This window comes from Columba livia, chromosome 1 (assembly GCF_036013475.1).
Source record: "Columba livia isolate bColLiv1 breed racing homer chromosome 1, bColLiv1.pat.W.v2, whole genome shotgun sequence".
In the NCBI taxonomy this organism is placed as follows: domain Eukaryota; kingdom Metazoa; phylum Chordata; class Aves; order Columbiformes; family Columbidae; genus Columba; species Columba livia.
Genome location: NC_088602.1, coordinates 126,992,874 through 127,013,337, shown reverse-complemented (window position 1 = coordinate 127,013,337; position 20,464 = coordinate 126,992,874). Strand labels below are relative to the sequence as shown.

Genomic DNA, 20,464 nt, shown 5'->3' with positions numbered 1-20,464 from the left:
GAATAATAATCTGGAAAAAATGACTATTCTGTTTAATGTGGACAGTATAGTATGCTTATACAAGAAGAATTAAATGTACAAATAAAGGCTAGGAAACATATGACTAGATGACAGGTTTGAAAGATAAGCTGTCCTCCTGACTTAACAAATGAGCATAAGTCAGCGATACCACTAAGCCACTAAAAACCAAATACCATTTCCAGATTATAAATGAGAATATGTCTAAAAAACACCTGAAGTAATCTTACCACGCAAACTGACAGTGAGGTAAGACCTTGTGTGCCAATGTGTGCCAATAAAAAAAATTCCAAATAATGGAAAAGCTCTCTTCCCACACTCCTCAAGCTCTCTTCCCACGCTTCTCGAGTAGAAAATTAATTGCAAGACAGGGACTGGGGGAGCAAAGTCCCTCTGACTGTGAGGATCTGATCTGTGACTACTTACGGAACCGGAACATACATAAGTCCATGGGAGCTGACGAGATGGATCCCAGAGTCCTGAGGGAACTGGCTGATGTACTTGCCAAGCCACTCTCCATGATATATGAGAAGTCATGGCAGTCAGGTGAAATCCCTGGTGACTGGAAAAAGGGAAACATCGCACCCATTTTTAAAAAGGGTAGAAAGGAGGATGCCGGGAACTACTGGCCTATCAGCCTCACATCTTTGCCGAGGTAAATCATGGAACAGAATCTCCTAAAGCTATGCTAAGGCACATGGAGGAGGGTGAGGTGATATGAGACAGCCAGCAAGGCTTCACCAAGGGCAAGTCCTGCCCGACCAACCTAGTGGCTTTCTATGGTGGAGTAACTACATCAGTGGACAAAGGAAAGGCTATGGATGTCGTCTATCTGGACTTCTGTAAAGCCTTTGACATGGTCACCCACAACATCCTTCTCTCTGAATTGGAGAGATATGGATCCCATGAGCAAACTGTTTGGTGGATGAGGAACTGGCTGAATGGTCACACCCGGAGAGTGGTGGTCAATGGCACGATGTCTGGATGGACACCAGTGACAAGTGGTGTCCCTAAGGGGTCAGTACTGGGACTTGGTGCTGTTTAATATCTTCATCAATGACACAGGCATTGGGATCGAGTGCACCTTCAGCAAGTTCACAGACGACACCAAGCCGAGTGGTGCAGTTGACATGCCTGAGGGACAGGATGTCATCTAGAGGGACCTGGACGAGCTCAAGAAGTGGGCCCCATGAGGTTCAACAAGGCCAAGTGCAAGGTCCTGCACCTGGGTCATGGCAACCCTCGGTATCAATACAGGCTGGGGGATGAAGGGATTGACAGCAGCCTTGCAGAGAAGAAGTTGGGGGTACTGGTGCATGAAGGACTGGGCATGAGCTGGCAGCTTGCCGCCCAGAAGGCAAATAATATCTTGGGCTGCATCAAAATGAGCGTGGCCAACAGGTCAAGGGAGGAATTCTGCTCTTCTGCTCTGCTCTGGTGAGACACCACCTGGAGTCTTGCATCCAGCTCTGGAGCCCTCAGCACAGGAAAGACACGAACCTGTTGGAGAGGGTCCAGAGGAGGGCCACCAAGATGATCAGAGGGATGGAACACCTCTCCTGTGAGGACAGGCTGAGAGAGTTGGGGTTTGGCCTGGAGAAGGCGTTGGGGAGACCTTATTGCAGCCTTTTAGTACTTAAAAGGAGCCTATAAGAAGGATGGGAACATACTGTTTAGAAGGGTGTGTTGTGAAAGGACAACAGGTAATGATTTTAAACTAAAGGAGGGGAGATTCAGGGTAGACATGAGGAAGAAATGTTTTATAATGAGGGTGCTGAAACACTGGCACGTTGCCCAGAGAGGTGGTAGATGCCCCATCCCTGGACACATTCCAGGCCAGGCTGGATGGGGCTCTGAGCAACCTGATCTAGTTGAAGATGTCCCTGCTCATTGCAGGGGGTTGGACTAGGTGACCTTCGATGGTCAGAGAGAACTTTTGTTTTCCTCTGTAGCTAGAGCACCTTTGAAAAATGATCGTTACTATGCAGTAAAAATGGAAACCATATGACTTCTAGGTTTGCTGTTCATAGTAATACTGTGCCTTAATCTCCTTTTACCCTAATTTCCACACCAATGCAATTGTGATAATAAGGCTTGATTACCCTATACCTTAAAGAACAGGTTCACTGGTGTGCATGCTGGCAGCTTTGGAAAAGTGCAATCTGGGTTTTTTACATTTCCTAGTTTTCAAATGTTTACTGCTGTTGTTTAGTTTGGTGGAGTGAGGTAAGGGTATGGGATTGTATATATATATATATATATGTTTTGTTCTGTTTTGTTTTGGTTGTTGTTGTTGTTGTGTTTTGTTTTGTTTTGTTTTTCTGGAAGAACTACCATGTTTTACCGAGGATTTATCTTCCTGGAGTCTCTTAATCCCAGTGTTGGGTGTCAGATTTTTGCTGAGACTCTGAGGATGGGAATATTTAGCAATACTTACCCAAGACTAGTATATGATTTGTGCTTTGTGTAAAAGGGAGACATTGCTCTATGATTTATCTAATACTTATACATTTTAGATGCAGAAGCAGAGAAAAGAAAGCAAGATGAAGCCAACAAAGACCTGGAAACATTTTGGAAATATCTGGAGCCAGTTCTGAATAGTGGAAAGCATGGATCAAGACTCTTTGATGTTGCCAGACTTCATCACCAAGTTAAGGAGAGTGCCTTTCCCCCTGACTGGTCTGACAGTGACATGCTGGTCAGTAGATTCTGCTTTCACAATGCATGGCGTGTTTTGGGGTTTGTAACATTTAAGACCAGTTTAGAAATGACAGGATTTGTAGCTTAGTCTTCTATGAAACAGAAGCAGAGTAGTTAGTAGATCTGTAAACCTGAGCAAAAAGTTATTTCCTATGTATCCAAAAGTTTATTCAGCATGTATTCACAAGGAGTCCTTTGAATAAAAGTACTTGACTTGGAGTTTCTTAATATTGTAGGCCACAACAGCAGAGTTTTAAAACAGTTTGAAGTATTAAATTTATTCAGGATCTTTAAATAGGCCCAATTTGGATCTCATGAGAGAGTCAGATGTCTGTATGAAATGACACAAAAATTATATTTTTGTCCTCTTGACAGCAGGTCTACTTGATGTGTCTCAGAACAGTCACATGAGAAAAAAATAAAATGAATGCAAGAATGCTTTTTGAAATAAGTTGTCATTTTAGCATACCCAGTACCACTTGTTTTTGTCCAACCCAAAACATGGCTCTGGCTTATTACTTATTATAGCTTGGTGAGTCAGGACTATTACCAGGCACTGCAAGAGAAAGTGAACCATTAAAATTTTTTTCCAAACTAGGTTCTCAAGTATAGTGAGGTAAAAGGGTCCAGTATTTTTCAATCCACAATGGCAGCAGTAAATATATAAACTGCTAAAACAAAAGAAAGCAGCATGCCATAATTTAACCTACTGTATTTGTGGTCTGTGTTATTAAGCTTAAAGGATAGACTGCATCCTCCTAACACTTATTTATAGTATGCTATATCCTGTAAATAACAATCTGGTGAGCTAGGAAGCACCCTTGTGTGCTGGTTTGACTGAAGATGAGTTTATTTCCTTCATGCAATTAGAAACCTTTCTTTGTCATAGCTAGCACGCTCATTATTTGGACTTAGAGAACAAGAGGGTAACGCCCCGGGACAGAGTTAATGTTTTTCATTGCTCTGGTGTGAGAGCCAAGGACGTTTTGTGAGCTCTGTCCACAGGTGTGAGACATCGAGGAAGGGAGGCAGAGCTTGACTGACATCAAGACTGATCAATAAGAGTATTCCATCCCATTAGCATCATGCTTCATATTTAAGGAGAGTCAGGATCTTCCGGGCTGTCGCGCATTCCCTTTTCTTCATGGTTGGGTTTTTTGGGGGTTTTTTTGTTTGTTTTTGGAGCCAGGGGAGTTCTGTTCGGGACTTTCATTAGTTCAGCCTTTTGCCATCCTGCCATTTTGCAGAGGCCTCTGGGCCTTTCTGCCTTCTTCCTCTCTCCAACATCATCTGTTGGGACCAGGTGCTGTTTCCTGGGACTGGCTGCTCAGTGTGGATGGAGTTTGTGAGGAATTGCATTGAGTATCTTTTATTTTCTATTCTATTTTATATTCTCCAAGTCCTAGCTTGCTGCATCTCTGAAGTCTAAGATATACAGAAAGAAAACTCTTGTGACAAATCGTTAGACATAAAAATAAAAATGACAGAGTATTACCTACAGCAAGTAGTCTCCACTTTCAGATTTCAGATCTTTAGAAAGGAAGATACTTTCAAAAATATTTTACTTTTTTAAGAGTCACTAGTGGTTAGACAAGCATCTGTCTTGTCCTGAGAAGAGGAGAGAGCAAGCAAACTGAATCACAAAATTGTAATTATGCTAAATTTTTCATGTGTCCCATTGCGTACTGGCAGGTTTTGTTACTTCTAACTTTGTAAAAAAATTTTTTTGAAAGATTGCCTATTCAAAACACTCCAATATTTTAAGAAAAATTTTCATGAGCTCTAGTGATCTCTTTTAAGTAATGTATGAATGGAATGTCTGGGAAAACAAAGGTGCAAGACTATTAACTCTGAAAATTCTGTTTTCACAAATAGAAGTTCTCTCCCAAATATCTCCTCTAGTCTTTAAATGTTATGAAACCTGCAACGAGTATTCCGTAACTGATCAGTCGTTTGGAGTGCTTGTTTTGAAGTGCCATGAAGAGGGCCAGAGTTTTAGAAAGCAGATGCTTGATACTTCTTAAGGGTCAGTTAATATATTTAGTGCTTAATGAGAGTTGTGCTTTTTCACCATGTTTTATTTTAGGAAACTTCAAATTGATGCATCCAGTGTTGATAGCCACCTCTTAAAGGCAAACTTCTTAAAACAAGAGACTTCCCCTACTTTCACAAAAGTAAAAAAATCACTCATGAATGTGCCGTTGATAGAAATTGTCTAAAAATTACAACAATTTCATCTTTTCCACAATGTCTAGGCTGGACAGGGGAAGAATATGTCCATTAAAACCACTGAAACTTGAATGTGGCATGGGATCTCAGATAGGATTTTGGTATTGTACAAAAACATTTCACATTTAAAATAGCAGTTGCTATTATTCTTTTTATTTCCATCCAAACTTCAGTGAAAACCACAGTACATCTCTTCAAGAACCTTGACTCTTTCCTTGTCAGACCTTGAATGGCTAGAGCTCTCTTGCTTTGGACATTCGGGCAGTATGCTGACATTTCTTTGCTTGCACAGCTATGGAATTCAGAGTTCTTCAGGCTTGCTTTGATTTAAAAGGGCAACAGAAAGGAAGAAAATAATACGAGATTACATTGATTACTTGGTTGTTTTTTTATTTTTTATCCTTCAAGGGCAGGAGAATGGCTGACCTTGCAAATATGTTGCAGGTTCATCACCAGTAGAAATATGCACATATTATATGAAACAATTATTTTAAGTTACCTCTCCTATACCTTCCCATCAAAAAATACAACCTAAATTCCAGTTACAAGAGAGAAGACCTTGAACATTTACTGTTAAGACAAGTTAGACTTTCTAACACCTAAAGTAGTTAGGCAATACTTAGCCATACTCTGTGGTGTGGCAGTGTTTAGGCAGATAAAAGGAGGCCTTGTGTTCTTCGAATGGAAAACATTTTAAATTAGTGGAGAAAAAATTCCATGGAAGGTTTTTAACAGTTGTAGATCTGCTGGTTAGAGAGCTAGTGACTCATGTGGCTAAGTTACATGACACATCTGTATGCAAACTTCATCCTTTGTATCTGCTTTTCTGTCATAGCTTGCATTTGGCACCACGCTGTTTGAAAATGTTGCTTGTTTGATGTATGACTGTCTGGACTGGAGAAGACAGCATTGTAACTACTTGGAAAACACGAAGTTTATTAATGTGGCTGCATTATCAGAAAGCAAATCAACACAACCACCTGTAACTGAGGCAAGGCTCCTTCTCTTCTTGGACTATCACTCAATCTGTAATCTTCTGTGAATAAAATGGAATTTTTGTCTTCAGCATTTAAAAACTCAAAAATAGGAAAAATAGCTGAACATTGGGGAAAACAGTAAAAGGAAAATTTGAAGGATCATATAGGCATAAATTACCACAGGTTTAAAAATTATTTAAATAGCTCCTGATTACACCTTTTTGTGTCTGAAGTATCAACATGCCTGCACAGAGCTACAATGTCTTGTTGCACATCTGTGAACTATCAAAAAAATATTATTAGTTCTGTGCAAGATCAGTTCCTTTATTTTGTTAATGGCAGACAAAAACTCAAGTGGGCAGAAGAAAGTGGCTTATTAAGACATGTACTAGTAGCAGGGAAAAAATGGCCTTACTCCATCTGTAGCAGTACTACTGAATGGTCATTTAAAGCATTCATAAAACTACATTCTTACTATCTTGTTTCATTCAAAGTTAGGTGGGATTTCCCTACCATAATACCAGCCATTTAAAAGTTTAGCATCTAGTCTAGGGTAAGTAACTAAAGCTAAATTAAATTAATTTCTCCTACCTATTTGTGCAATCCTAATTTTTTCTCCTGTTTCTGAGTTTTTAGCTTTATTTTTGTTCCTTTAGGTACAATCAGCATCACAAATTACACTTCCAATGAAAAAAGGGCAAGCAGATGATTTTCTGCCAACAGTAATTTTGTCACAGGGTATGTGAAAAGGATTAAAGCACTCATCTGTAGCTGTCCGCTCTGTCATACCATTCATTCACCTGACAACACAAATTCTTGAAATTATTTGCACAGTAATCTGAAGATGTGATTTGATGTTGCGAGAGTAGTTTCTTGGTGAATGCATTGTGAAAGTCTCTGGAAACTGTGGTGGTGATAATGAAGTTCTTTAGAAAACCACTTTTTCTATCTATTCCTAGTTACAGCCAGATTTAAGAGCTCTACAGTAGTGGGCTTTGTTAGTCTTTTTTAAGAAAAAATGTCTGAAGGTTGAACTGGTTGGTAATGTAAATTGGCATTTCTGAAGCAATTTATCTTAATGTTTTATCTCTTATTACAACAGAGGAAGAAGCTTCATTTGTGGTTGCTTCTGTGGACATGAGGTATTACAATGACTTGCTGAGTCAGATTCCTGAGGAATACTTTTCTGTACCCTTAATGCTGAACTGCATGTTGGAACAGGTGAGAATATTCTCTGTAAAATTCCTGTGTCTAATTCGGCTTAGAACTGGTTTAATAATTGTATAGACAGTGTTACTCCAAAATTATTTTTTCAAGACTATAGATCCGATATCATTAAATGAGGAAAAGGGTGTAATTTCTTAGCTAAGTCAATAACAACTTTTCATGTTCTGTAGCAATATACTGAACTTTTACTCTTGTACTCAGTACAAAGGTCTTCAGGCAAGCCTAACATAAAAGTCGTGTGTATCAATGCTAGTGCTAGATAGATCTGACCCTGTTGAGTTCAGGCACAGGCTGTGAGTTAGCAGAGACGCATAGCATGATCTGGAAATCCTCCTTCTTTTAGAAATAAAATTTCAACACAATCTTTTTTTGGTTTTGTTTACTTTTTGTAATTTAGTCTGAAAATAGGCTAAGGCGAAAATACTGAACAACTGATATACAGTTGGTTTTTAATTATCTGTTTTCATTAACAATTCTTAACATTTCAAGTTGGAAATATTTTTCTTCTCATCCTTCCAAAAGAGAATAGTGGGAGAAAACATTTAATTCTGTTTTCCATAGTCTTTGTTTTGGGTGAGAACTAACATGGAAAATCACATTTTTGCTACTTGTAAAAAAAGAAAAAAAAAAAAAAAGTTTTTGTTCCTGACAAAATTTCTGGAAGCTTATAGCGGGATCTTCATGGTAGTTTTGATGAAGTTAAGCAGCAGTCATACTGTAATGAAAAATAACATATATCTTGTCTGACAGGTTATTGCAAGTGAAGAAGACCTTACACCACCTAGTCTGGTGGTACCAGAGGCTAGGGCAGATGGACTACATCATATCATTGCAGAACATATAGCTTCTCTCCTTCCTTCTCTTTCACTTTCTGAGAATGAAAAAAAGGTTTGTGTTGTCTTTTATTAATTGCCTAAAATGACAAATGAATCTGATTATTGGGGTTTAATACATCTTTCTTTTTTAACAGAATCTGTATGACTACTTTTCTCATATATACAATGAAAAAAAGGCTGTCACCCCCAAGTATCCTCTCTTATTTAACTACCATGATACCCTGGCTCAGCGGTTGCACCTGCTGCAGGTATAGTGCTACCTATCATATATAAACAGTTCTAAAGCCCACGGGCAGTGAATACTCAATGCACTAGAAAGAATGGAGTGATGTTTTTACAAAGCAGAATAGTACAGGCTAGATTTTTACTACTGAGATAGACACACTAGAATGTGTTTAGTCTTCTTAACGAGTGATTAGTTGCTGCTACTGACAGAGGACACATCACAAACATGGAGCGTTATACTGATTTCAGTGATCTGTTTGCATTATTAATATGAATGTTTAGCTTTTGGCATAGATGTGAGATATTACAAAATTCTGATGATTTACTGTAGGCACTGATGGAACTGTGGAAAATGAATTACTAACTTGGTAACAGTGATTTAGCACATAGGCTACATTAAGTACTAAGGTGTAGAGAAGTATAAGAAAAGAGACAGAGGTTGTTAGTGAACGCAAGAAGTGTATTCAGGTTGGCTAAATAGTTGGAGCATAGTGTATAAGCAAGACATTGCCGAATTCTAACAAAGACAGAAAGGTTCAGAGACTGCAAGGTTTGGGATTACTGCAAAGTAACAGTTCACAGACTTTCTGAACCAAAAACTACTGTGACTTTCTGAATTTTCTCCAAAGCCAAGGTGTAGTTTTACCATTAACCTTGGAAAATACTCTCGTGGTAATTCAAGGGATAATACAATTCTAGATTTCACAGCTAAGGTGTATCTGCCTGGCTTCATTAATTCCAAATTGCCTGTGGAATACTTTGATAACCATTGATTAAAACAGTATTCAGAAACAGATTGAGCTTGACACGTTGGAGGTATTCAAGCAGAAGGCATGACTGAGCAGTCTTCGAGAGAGATGATTATAGCAGGCATGTGCTTGATGTATAAGATATACTTGCTGAAGAGGAAATTCAGGATATGGCACAATGTTTGAGGAGTGGATAGGGGAAAAATGTTTGGAAGATACAATCCAAGGCATATGTACTGTATGTGCGTAATACTGAAAAGAGCAAAGCTGAAAGACACCAGCAGATCTCAAAAGATAAATCCTTAAATATATAGAGATGCTGCTGTCACAGACAGATCGATGCGTATTCAGACTTCATTACTATGAGGACTAGCACAGACCAGCTGAAAGATACATGGAAGGTACCTCCTGCCTGTCTGAATAGATCAGTACATATTTCTGTGTTCCAGAATTTTTGAGTCTAGCTAGTACAGGCAAATAGTTTCTAACAAGTAGCTATTATTATGCCATCAGTTATTCTCTTATGTATCTCATTTTTTTCTGCCTAAAATGTCTGACACCATGATCCAAAAACACACTGTGAGCACATGCTCAAGTTTATGTCCAACTGACTTAAGCACATGCCTATGTCTTTTGCTACAAAAAGCCTTCTTTATTCAAACATAATTTTTAGAAAGCCACAGATGTGAAAGTTTACTTTAACTCTGGGACTTCGTTTTTATTTCCAGGTCCCAGAGAACTTAAATCCAGAAAAGATTGAACATGAAATGATGGATAAACTGCCTCTTAAAGAACTTATTCATTTCACCCTTCCTTCAGCTGAAAACAACACTAAACGCTTGGCCAGAGCTCACGAGCTCATGCATTATTGTACCAGTGGTAAAGTGATTTTCTTTTTCATTGATATAACTCCCATTGTTTAGTTTTACTTGATGATCCTATTAAATAGCAAGGTCTATGAGACAAGTTTTTCAGTTGCCCCTTTTCACATTCTTGCTTACATCTTAGCCTACTATACAAGTTAGGGTTATCTTTAGACCTCAGTTTCATTGTTAATAAAAAAGGCTATAAAAATGTTAAATATTGCATGACTAAGATCTGAAATATGTTAGAACTCATTTATTTATTTATTTTCACAAATATGTGAACACATACTAAATCTGAGGGGAAAAAAAATAGTTGTACAAATTGCTGTTTTGATCCTAGGACACAGAATGCATTTTGGAAGACACTGACACAAACTGTATGTTTATTTACCAACACCCTTTTTGTGGAGGAGCGCATGTATCTTAGGTAGAAGATTTCTATTGGACAATAAATGGCTTCCAGAATGTATTCTGTGTAAGCTGTTGATGTTAATAATGAAATAGCTTCTATAATAGTCTCTTTATCAAACCAAGAATACATTCACTTCTTGGAGTGTGCATAACACCATGATGTACACTGTGAAACAATCCCAAAGATTACATAAATACCCTGAGGTAGTTTCAAAAGTTTACTCTAGACTACTAAGAAATTTAAACATCCAAATCTCTTTGGTTAGATCTGTACCATCGTATAAAGCACAGGATTTGAAGGTACTTTCCCATATATTCAGTACTGACATCCCTGGTGTTGGATTAATTTACACTTGCTGCATTGCTCCTGGTTGTTGGTATATTCATTTTGGACACTAAGCTGCTAAGGTATTCTGTATTGCTGTAGCATTCCAGGTGATGGATATCAAATTTTATGGTCTTCGCTGGACTATACTATACAGCCCAAATCTCCCAACTGTTGACTTAGCTATTGATGTCTTCACTGTCAATAAGATGATTGATTTGAACAAGAGATGAGATATCCAACATTTGACATGCTTGGCTGTTTAACTACCTTAAAGAGAAAGCATTTCAAACTGAACATACTCTTTATGTGATTTGTTCACTTAACTACCTGTCTTGAAATTCTGGCCTTCTTGTGGTTATCATTGTTACATGGACACCAATGCATACAACCATAAATAGGATTTAGCATTTGCACCTTGCCTACTTCTGTGTAAATCATTTGTTAAAATTTGACTGAAGAGAAAAAACATTTGATACTTGGTTTAAGAAGCTACAGATAATAACACTTATGATAACAGAAGCCTTTTCATGAACTGAAAATAAGTAGTTGTTAACTGGTTTCGTAAAGTCTACTCAGTATTTTAAAATCAACATCATTTGTAGAAAGTTAATGAACCAGGAGGTATGCAGATGTAGGAAGCACTTCATTTAAGATGGATGAATAGCTAGGCATATCATTTTGCAATTTGGAAGCATTCAACTTCAAATGCAATGTAAAATGTAGCTCACATAATTTGACCCAATACCATTAAGGAAATTGTTGTTGGCTCTTGCAGACTTGCCAAGAATAATACATTTACATAGTCTTCTATTTATCTTCTGCTGAGCTGTAAGGACATTTTCAGTTAATTATTGTAATTCTTTTATAGAACTTCTGAGTCGGGCTGAAATAGAAAGAGCCTTCAGAGTGTTTACTTTTGAAAGCCTGAGGCTGACTGGGCTCAGTGACTCTGGTTTCCTGGAGAGCTCTGGAACAACGGTTGGAGGTGATCCTGAAGTGTCTTATATCCCTTGGCATGATCCAGCCAGGTTTGCAAGACAGCTGAGACAACTCCTCCTTATGGAAAAGAAGCTTGGTGGGAGATCTCCAAGAGGCTCTGGTAAAAACCTTTCTGTTTACATTACTCCTGGAGAATTTGAATCCACTATTTATTTTACCGTATCATTTGCTATTGCAGGGCTGTACTTTTTCTTCCTTTTACAAATCACTAAATTTTCAAGTATTCTATAGCCTGTACATTGAGTATCTGTGTAGGAATACAAGATAAAGACAAAAGCACTCTCTTTTGTATGACGTTAACAGTTTATTTAACCAACTCTTTAAAATGATATCTGTACAAAAATATGTACTAGAAAACTGGTTTATTGTCTGTGACATCCAATATATTTTATAGACATAAAATACTGAAGCCATGCTTAACTACTTTTCTGAATACAGGCTTTTGTGAGTTATGATGGCAGCTGAGTCTTTACAAAGTCAGTAGCAACCACAGAGTGAAGTCAAAAGTGATACATGATTACTACTAATGAATGAGTATTAGGAAATGCAAAGAATGTATAACTTACACATGAGGATTTTAGAAGGTGGTACAAAAAGTTGAAAATTACAAAAAGGTGCGCTATACATTGTAATTTCACATGCATGCATTCATACCTTTTCCTTTCTTCTAGGCTTCCCTCTTCTTTCACGTACAGGTTAATCCAGTGTAGAGTTTTGATATTCAAAATTCTGGGCCAAATTCAGAAGTAACAGGGAAAGAGGAACATATCTATTAGGTATTGAAGAAAGTGAGACCAGCAAAAACAAATCAGAATAAGGCTAACGTGGTAGAACTGGTGTCCTAAGATAGAAGTTTAAACACTCAGTTTTCATAGTCACATGAGACACTCTCTGTATTTGGCCAGAAATATGTGAAAACTCTCAAGTTAAAATAATAAAGAATGTCTGAGCTGTATTTCAACTCCATCAACTTCTCTTCATCTCCAGTCTGTGCAATTAGGATATCTGTGTGGCATTTGAGCCATTATAACTATCTTATTCATATTAGAATGGGAACATTTTAGAGAGCAGGAACAGAGATCACAGAATTACAGAATGTTTGGGATTGGAAGGGACCTCGAAAGATCATCTGGTCCAATCCCCGCAATGGAGCAGGAACACCTAGATGAGGTTACACAGGAATGTGTCCAGGTGGGTTCTGAATGTCTCCAGAGAAGGAGACTCCACAACCTCCCTGGGCAGCCTGTTCCAGTGCTCTGGCACCCTCACTGAGAAGAAGTTTCTTCTCATATTTAAGTGAAACTTCCTGTGTTCCAGTTTGTACCCATTGCCCCTTGTCCTATCATTGGTTGTCACTGAGAAGAGCCTGGCTCCATCATAGTGACACTCACCCTTTACATATTTATAAACAGTAATGAGGTCACCCCTCAGTCTCCTCTTCTCCAAGCTAAAGAGACCCAGCTCCCTCAGCCTTTCCTCATATGGGAGATGCTCCACTCCCTTCATCATCTTTGTTGCTCTGCGCTGGACTCTCTCCAGCAGTTCTCTGTCCTTCTTGAACTGAAGGACCCAGAACTGGACACAATATTCCAGATACGGTCTCACCAGGGCAGAGTAGAGGGGGAGGGGAACCAGTCTCGACCTACTAACCACCCCACTTCTAATACACCCCAGGATGCCATTGGCCTTCCTGGCCACAAGGGAACAGTGCTGGCTCATGGTCATCCTGCTGTCCACCAGGACCCCAGGTCCCTTTCCCCTACACTGCTCTCTAGCAGGTCATTCCCCAAATTATACTGGAACCTGGGGTTAATCCTGCCCAGATACAAGACTCTACACTTGGCCTTGTTATATTTCATTGAATTTTTCCCCACCCAACTCTCCAGCCTGTCCAGGTCTCACTGGATGGCAGCACAGCCTTCTGGTGTGTCAGCCACTCCTCCCAGTTTTGTGTCATCATCAAACTTGCTGACAGTGCATGCTGTTCCCTCATCCAAGTAGTTAATGAATATATAGAACAGTATTGGTCCCGGTACTGACCCTTGAGGCACTCCACTAGATACAGGCCTCCAACTAGACACTGCCTCATTGACCACAACTCTCTGGCTTCTTTCCTCAGCCAGTTCACAGTCCACCTCACTACCTGATTGTCCAGACCACACTTCCTCAGTTTAGCTGTGAGGATTCTGTGGGAGACTGTGTCAAATACTTTACTAAAATCAAGGTAAACCACATCCATTGCTTTTCCATCATCTATCCACCTGGTTATGTCCTCATAAAAGGCTATGAGGTTGGTTAAGCATGACTTCCCCTTGGTGAAGCCATGTTAACTGCCCCTAATGACCCTCTTATCCTTGATATGTCTTGAGATGGCACCAAGGATAAGTTGTTCCATCATCTTTCCAGGGATGGAGGTGAGGCTGACCAGTCTGTAGTTACCCAGGTCCTCCTTCTTGCCCTTTTTGAAGACTGGAGTGACATTTGCTTTCCTCCAGTCCTCAGGCACCTCTCCCATTTCCCACAACTTAGCAAAGATGATGCAGAGTGGCCTAGCAATGACTTCAGCCAGCTCCCTCAGCACAGGCAAGTGCACCCCATTTGGACCCATGGATTTATGGATGTCTAGATTGCTTAATTGCTCCCTAACCCAGTCCTCATCAACCAAGGCAGACTCCTTCACTGTCCTGACTTCCTCTGGGGCCTCAGGGCTACAGGGTTCCTCAGGACAGCCTCTGGCAGTGTAGACAAAGAAGGCATTCAGTAACTCTGCCTTCTCTGTATCTTCTGTCACCAGGGCACCCACCTCATTCATCAGTGGGCCTACATTGCCTCCAGTGTTAGTTTTATCTGCCATGGATTTGAAGAAGCTCTTTCTGTTGTCCTTGACCCCTCTCACCAGGTTTAATTCTAACGAGGCCTTAGCTTTCCTAGTTGCCTCCCTACATCCTCTGACAACAGCCTTATGTTCTTCCCAAGTGGCCAGCCCCTCCTTCCATGATCTGTCAATTCTCCTCTTCTGCTTGAGCATACCCACCAGCTCCCTGTTTAACCATGCAGGTCTCCTGGCTCCCTTCCTTAACTTCCTACATGTTGGGATGCTCTATCTTGAGCTTGAAAGAAGCAGTCCCTGAATGCTAACCAACTGTATTGGGCACCTTTACCTTCAAGTACCCTTGCCCGCAGGATTTCCCCTAGCAATTGCTTGAAAAGGCCAAACTTTGCCCTACTGAACTCCAAGGGTTTCGATTCTGCTTGGTATTCTGTTCCTGCCACATGAGATCCTGAACTCCACCATCTCACGGTCACTGCAGCCAAGGCAGCCCTCAACCTTTACTGCTTCAACCAGAACCTCCTTGTCAGTAAGGATGTGATCCAACAGCACTCCTCTTCTAGTTGGCTCACCCACCATTTGCATCAGGAAGTTACCATTGATGCACTGGAGGAACCTCCTGCACTGTGGCTGGCTGGCTGAGTAGTCCTTCCAGCAAACACCAGGCTAGTTAAAATCCCCCACAACAACCAGGGCCTGTAATTGTGAGGCTGCTCTCAGCTTCCTGTAGAAGGCCTTGTCATCTTCCTCATCTTGATCTGGTGGCCTGTAATAGACACTTACAACAGTATAACCCCTGTCAGCCTACCCCTTAATTCTTACCCACAGACTCTCAACTCACTCCTCATCCGATGGAGAAGACCTCTTGCAGACAATGCAGAGGGAATTTTCTAGAAGTTCTAAATTTTCTCCTGCAGATTCTAACATAATGAGAAGTGCTGGGCCTGATTAAAGGAACAGTATTGGCCAAGAAGCAACATTAAAATCAAGTGATTATTTTTCTAGGATGCAAGAAAAGTAGAAATTATGTCAGTTTAAGTGGCTATACCTTTAGGTTCATGATGCTGCCCATACTTTTCTAATATAGATGTCTAGGCAACCAGCTTAGATGGGATCCTTTCCTTAGAAGATTGGAGCAGACAAAAATGAAACCTGCTTATCAGCCTCTCTTCTGAATTTTGAGAAACTTTTTGGCTGTTACTTTATTTTACTTAAATATACTCACAATACTAAATATTTCAGTTACAAACGCAGCTGCCAACATTTCAACACTTCTACAGCACAAAAGCAAATACCAGGAAGAGGAAACATTTGCGTTCAGATTTCTTTAATCTTCTAAGGGCAGACAGTAAATACATCTAATTTTCTAGAGAAGAAGAGCCTAAAGATATATGTCTGGAAGCTGAGCTGGTTATAAGCCACTAATGAACCAATACTTTCCGGTGTATTTTTTCCCAGGAAGAATATTTTTCTTAGGTGTGTGAATTTTATCATATATTAATGATGTCTGCCCTAACTTGGGGCATGAAGAATGTTATTAAAAGGAAATTATCTCAAAAAATTATGAGAATATAGAAGTCTCCATGCGATCCTGCTCATATCAGGTGCCTGTTGTAAGAATGGAATGACTGGTCAGATCCTCAGCAAAAGTAATATTCTGTCAGGAGCTTGTGGAATTCTATAAATCCAATGAATTTACAGATTAAAAATTGAATTTTTTCAGAAAGAAGTGCAAATATCAAAACAATTGATTTTGCCTTCTTTTTTATGTCATCTGTGCAAAGGAATGCTTCTTTTTGTTTCTCAGACAGTGTGTAGGGAAGTGATTCTTTGTGTATGAATCTGGAGGACACTTCTTAGAGTATTTTTAATGGTTTTGACCATGCAAGGCATAGGACAGATAAAGAGGATTATTTGAGTGTGTCTTATGAAGTGTTCTTTTTTTTTTTTTTTTTATGTAACTGTCTGGCACTTGTTGTCCCTGGATTTTGAAGTGCTTTTTTAGGAAAGAAGTGTAACAGAGCTGATCATGTATTTCTAGGACCAGTGTCATAAAAGGAAACTTCAACTTGATGCCAATCTCATCAGGGAGGCTAAGGAACTTGTATCACTCCAACCTTTAGTGTTTAGGTCTGGAATTTCTGGAATACTTCTTAAAATTCTCCTTTTGATTTCCAGGACATACAGAAATGAGTGACAAAGGTAGAAGAGGTGGTCTGGCTGATCCTATTTTGAATAAAGGATTGGATCTTCTTACTTCTGATATGGCAAGTGCAAGGAATGTAATAAACTGTGCTCTGTGGCCTGAGACAAGAAAAGATGCTGTTCAGTGCAAGGACATGTTACTGGGGATTCCTTTGCAATGCTGCATGCAAATGTTAATTTTGTGATGTTTGGCAAATAATGCCGTAACTTTTAAGCACTACAAAATCACTTTATTTGAATTCTAAGGTGATGGGTCCTGGTGAAGCTACTAATGATAATTCTGTGCTGGTTTCACTGGATACCAGTGGTCAAATGCTAGCATGAGAGTTTGAGAGAAATTGCCAAACTGTCACACTAATAAACTGTGTAGTTTGGCATCTTCAGAAACACCTGCCTGCCATACACCCCCGGATAAATATAGCAATTTTAAAATTACTTCACAGGACATATTTAAATATTCATAATAGCTTGCAGAACTCAAAAACACATAACCTAATAATAAAAATATTTAGATTGTGTTTGCCATAAAAAAGCCAAGACCAAAACCCTTTGGGAGTAATTTTGTTTTCTATTAAATAGTGCCATACGGGTCTACACATGTGCAGCATTAGGCAATTAACTGTGATGCAGCATAGGATGCTGCTTATTAAGTCAACAAGATTACAGTTAATTTAATACAATTGACACTGAAACGTTGATATTCATTATTTTGTTTTGGTGTATTTTGAGGTGAGTCCGGAAAATTATGGCCTAGGACCAAACTTAGAAGAAATAAAAAAAACACAGAGGCGTTGTTTGACAGACTGGAGTTTCACTGAGCATTTTCAACCCCATGTTCTTCTTCAGGTATCTGTGAAATGATAATCTTATACAGACTGCTGTACAAAGAATTAGCAGTGGAGTACAGGGTATTCCCTTGCTAGATGATTGATTGAGTTTTATCCCTTTCCCATTTTTACCAAAACCCATTCTTCTTCAGTTGCTTTTCAATTTCTTGTGTGAAATTTGGGTTGCAATTGTTTTTTATTTCCTGGTTTGGCCAAACTGCAGTTGTCCTTTTTGGCAGTGAGTCCTTTAGCTAAACATGTGATGGAGACAACATGATCTTACCCCTAGGAGTGATCCTCCCTGGCAGTTATGGGACTTGTTAGTGTAGTGCGTGTGAAAGTACACTTTGCAAATACCTATGCAGTGTACGTTTTATGGACAAATAGAAAATTTTGTTGTAATGCATTTCACTCTTTCAGGGCTACAAGCTTCATTTATAGAAATCTTGCAAGCTAAGGACTAAAATTCATCTTTCAGAAAGACAGAACAACAAATGTGAAAGATAAATTCAAGTGTAGATGTCATAAGTTGGTAGGCATTCTCTTGAGAGGAGTGGAGCATTAGTTCCTGTGCTGCCTTGAGCTTCATGTGATGTAATTCTCATTTAATCCTGACCCATGCTATACATGGGTGAATTAAAGGCTGCTCAGACTTTTTCAGCACCTTCAACAACTTTAAGGTCTAATCATACATTTCAGTACATGGTGAATTCCTTCTTATGCAGCATAAATGGCTAATGCTAACTGAACTGTCAATAATTAGTGAATCTAGTCAAAAGATACTAATGGAAAATAACTGGAATAGAAAATATCATTTTATTGCAACAGAAAATAACATTTTGTAAGAATATTTCCTTATAGTATATGTCACATCAGAACATAATTTTTACACCAGCTGGTATTCAGGTTTTAATGTTTAAAGAGAATAGTTGTTTATATGGAATTATTTCAGTTTTATTTCAGTTGCATAGTTCTGTAAAATTAATAGTTTAAAAGGCTTTCTTCTAGCTGTAACTATAAAATAAAAATCAGCCTGCAGACAATGTAAACATTGGAAATGATGGGGCAGTACAGAACAGAGTGGAATAATTTCGAATATTGTATATCTCAGAGATGTGTAGGTCATATTTTAGCAAATTGAATACCAAGTAAACTTAGCTAAGAAAAAGTAGATTTGTTTTCTTTTTCACTGCTGTATGATAGTTCTGCTTTTATTATTTATTTCTTTAAATACTTTATTATTTAAATTTGTATAAGTATGTATTCAATATTTAAATTTATTTGTATATTATTTAGCCAAACTGCCTCTTCTCAAGAAGAGTAGTGGTGGAATTTCAATTTCCACCTACCTGGACACTTCAGACTGCTGGAATCCAAATACTTTGCATACATCTTGTAGGAGAGTGAAGATCTGAAGCACATTTTGCTAAAAGCTGTACTGTGAAGCATCTGTACATATGCTACTCTCTGCGAGAGGACATACCTTTATTTCTTTCCTTTTCAGGTTCTTCATACTGCATCCCAAGAATATAGATGTATTGATTCCTTTTATAACACCCAAGATAACTCTTTGCTAATTGTTTTTCACAATCCTATGAATCAGTATCATTTGTGCCAAGAGACCTGGGATATTGCATTGCATTCTAATGTGGGATTCAGGTAATTGATTTCATCTTTCATGTCTCATTCACAGTTGTTTTTGATTAAAGCTTGCATGGCTATGCTTGGGGCAAAGCTTTGAAATTAAAAGATTCCATGATGTAACACATTTATGAGAAAACAAGTCACACACATTTAAAACGGTGCTGTATCAAGAGAATACTGTTGAGACAAAGCTTTTCCAAGTGAGGACCATGCAGTAACTGTGACTCTTTATCACTACTTATAAAAATATAGATAATGCACACATACGTACAAATTCATATCAGGGATATCCACGTCAAGAAAATTGTGTTGAGTACACTTCAGATAAGGTTAAAAAGAAAATTCTGTCTAAGAATATAATTATCAGGTTTTTCAACTATGTATGCATAAATTGGGTGTGTCACTGATAAATTTTTTTGATAAAATCTAGAAGCTCTTTATAAATATTAGAATATTTTTTTCACAGAGTACCATATTCTTTGTAATTCCCTGTCACTATCTGCTTACCAGTTAGAGGTATGCAGCTGGTTGATGTGTCCACTATTAGAGGTTTTTTCAGTGGACCTGTTCTTTTTGGTATACATTTTTGCACTGAAACAGAGATACAAATGATGATGTGTATCCAACTACTATTCCAAATAATTGACTGAAAATAGAATATGTGCCCATGTACTGATATGTAAAAAAGCTACAATGCCATGGAGAAACAGCTGAGGTGTATTGTACCATGTCACTCTGGTGCTCTGTGGATTAATTAGATTTGATTTACCAAATAGAATTTCAAGCAAATTATCCAATGGACAACCCACCCCTGATCCAGTTTGTCTATGGGCATCCCTTTCTAAGTGCAGTGCCTCATTTAACAGAATATGGGACTCTTTTAATAGTAGCTTCTGTTGGTAACTATATAATTTGAACAGGTTTGAATGCTAAATAGGCAAAGTGTGCCTTCCTGAAGACATACTTTGTATTGTATTTCATATCTTTGTCCTCAGTCAGGGAACTCTGTGTGAGTCCATCTTGGCTTTCCAGGCACTTGACTGGAATTATTTGCCATGAAAAAAGGCTGTTGTGGTTAGCAGTGACTGGGACCAGAGCCAGAACAGACCAGAAGGAACACAAAGTTTCTAGGAGAAAATTCTGGCTGTTTTGTAGTTGTTGGACAAATCCACTCAATGTCTGGTCAATCAGGTTTTTTGCGTGTATATAACAGCTGAAATCTTCCCCAAAAGACTGTAAAAGATGGTATGCTCAAGTAAACCTGGGTCTTGCATTCAGATAGACCAAGGCAGAGGGTCAGTGGTCTCAAAGTCAGTTACATGAAAGTCTATTGGAGCCCAGAGCTCTTTACTTTGCCAACTATTCTTACTCTTCTTTGGGGCACCGGATATTA

At 38.8% G+C, this 20,464-nt stretch overlaps 1 protein-coding gene across 5 annotated transcripts in view; it reads left to right on the top strand.

Moving 5' to 3' along the window:
• SPAG17 (sperm associated antigen 17) overlaps positions 1 to 20,464 on the top strand; it is a 111,169-nt gene that overhangs the window by 31,118 nt on the left and 59,587 nt on the right. For all 5 annotated transcript variants that reach the window (XR_010475685.1, XM_065077848.1, XM_065077864.1 and 2 more), the window contains 11 exons: positions 2,535 to 2,716; positions 5,783 to 5,938; positions 6,581 to 6,662; positions 7,027 to 7,145; positions 7,902 to 8,039; positions 8,122 to 8,235; positions 9,690 to 9,840; positions 11,435 to 11,665; positions 16,574 to 16,662; positions 17,330 to 17,446; positions 18,932 to 19,086. Coding sequence is in view for 4 of the 5 variants with exons in the window: in XM_065077848.1 (XP_064933920.1) it covers positions 2,535 to 2,716; positions 5,783 to 5,938; positions 6,581 to 6,662; positions 7,027 to 7,145; positions 7,902 to 8,039; positions 8,122 to 8,235; positions 9,690 to 9,840; positions 11,435 to 11,665; positions 16,574 to 16,662; positions 17,330 to 17,446; positions 18,932 to 19,086 (1,534 nt within the window). In the remaining variant the exon portion in view is untranslated. The remainder of the gene's footprint in view (positions 1 to 2,534; positions 2,717 to 5,782; positions 5,939 to 6,580; positions 6,663 to 7,026; positions 7,146 to 7,901; positions 8,040 to 8,121; positions 8,236 to 9,689; positions 9,841 to 11,434; positions 11,666 to 16,573; positions 16,663 to 17,329; positions 17,447 to 18,931; positions 19,087 to 20,464) is intronic.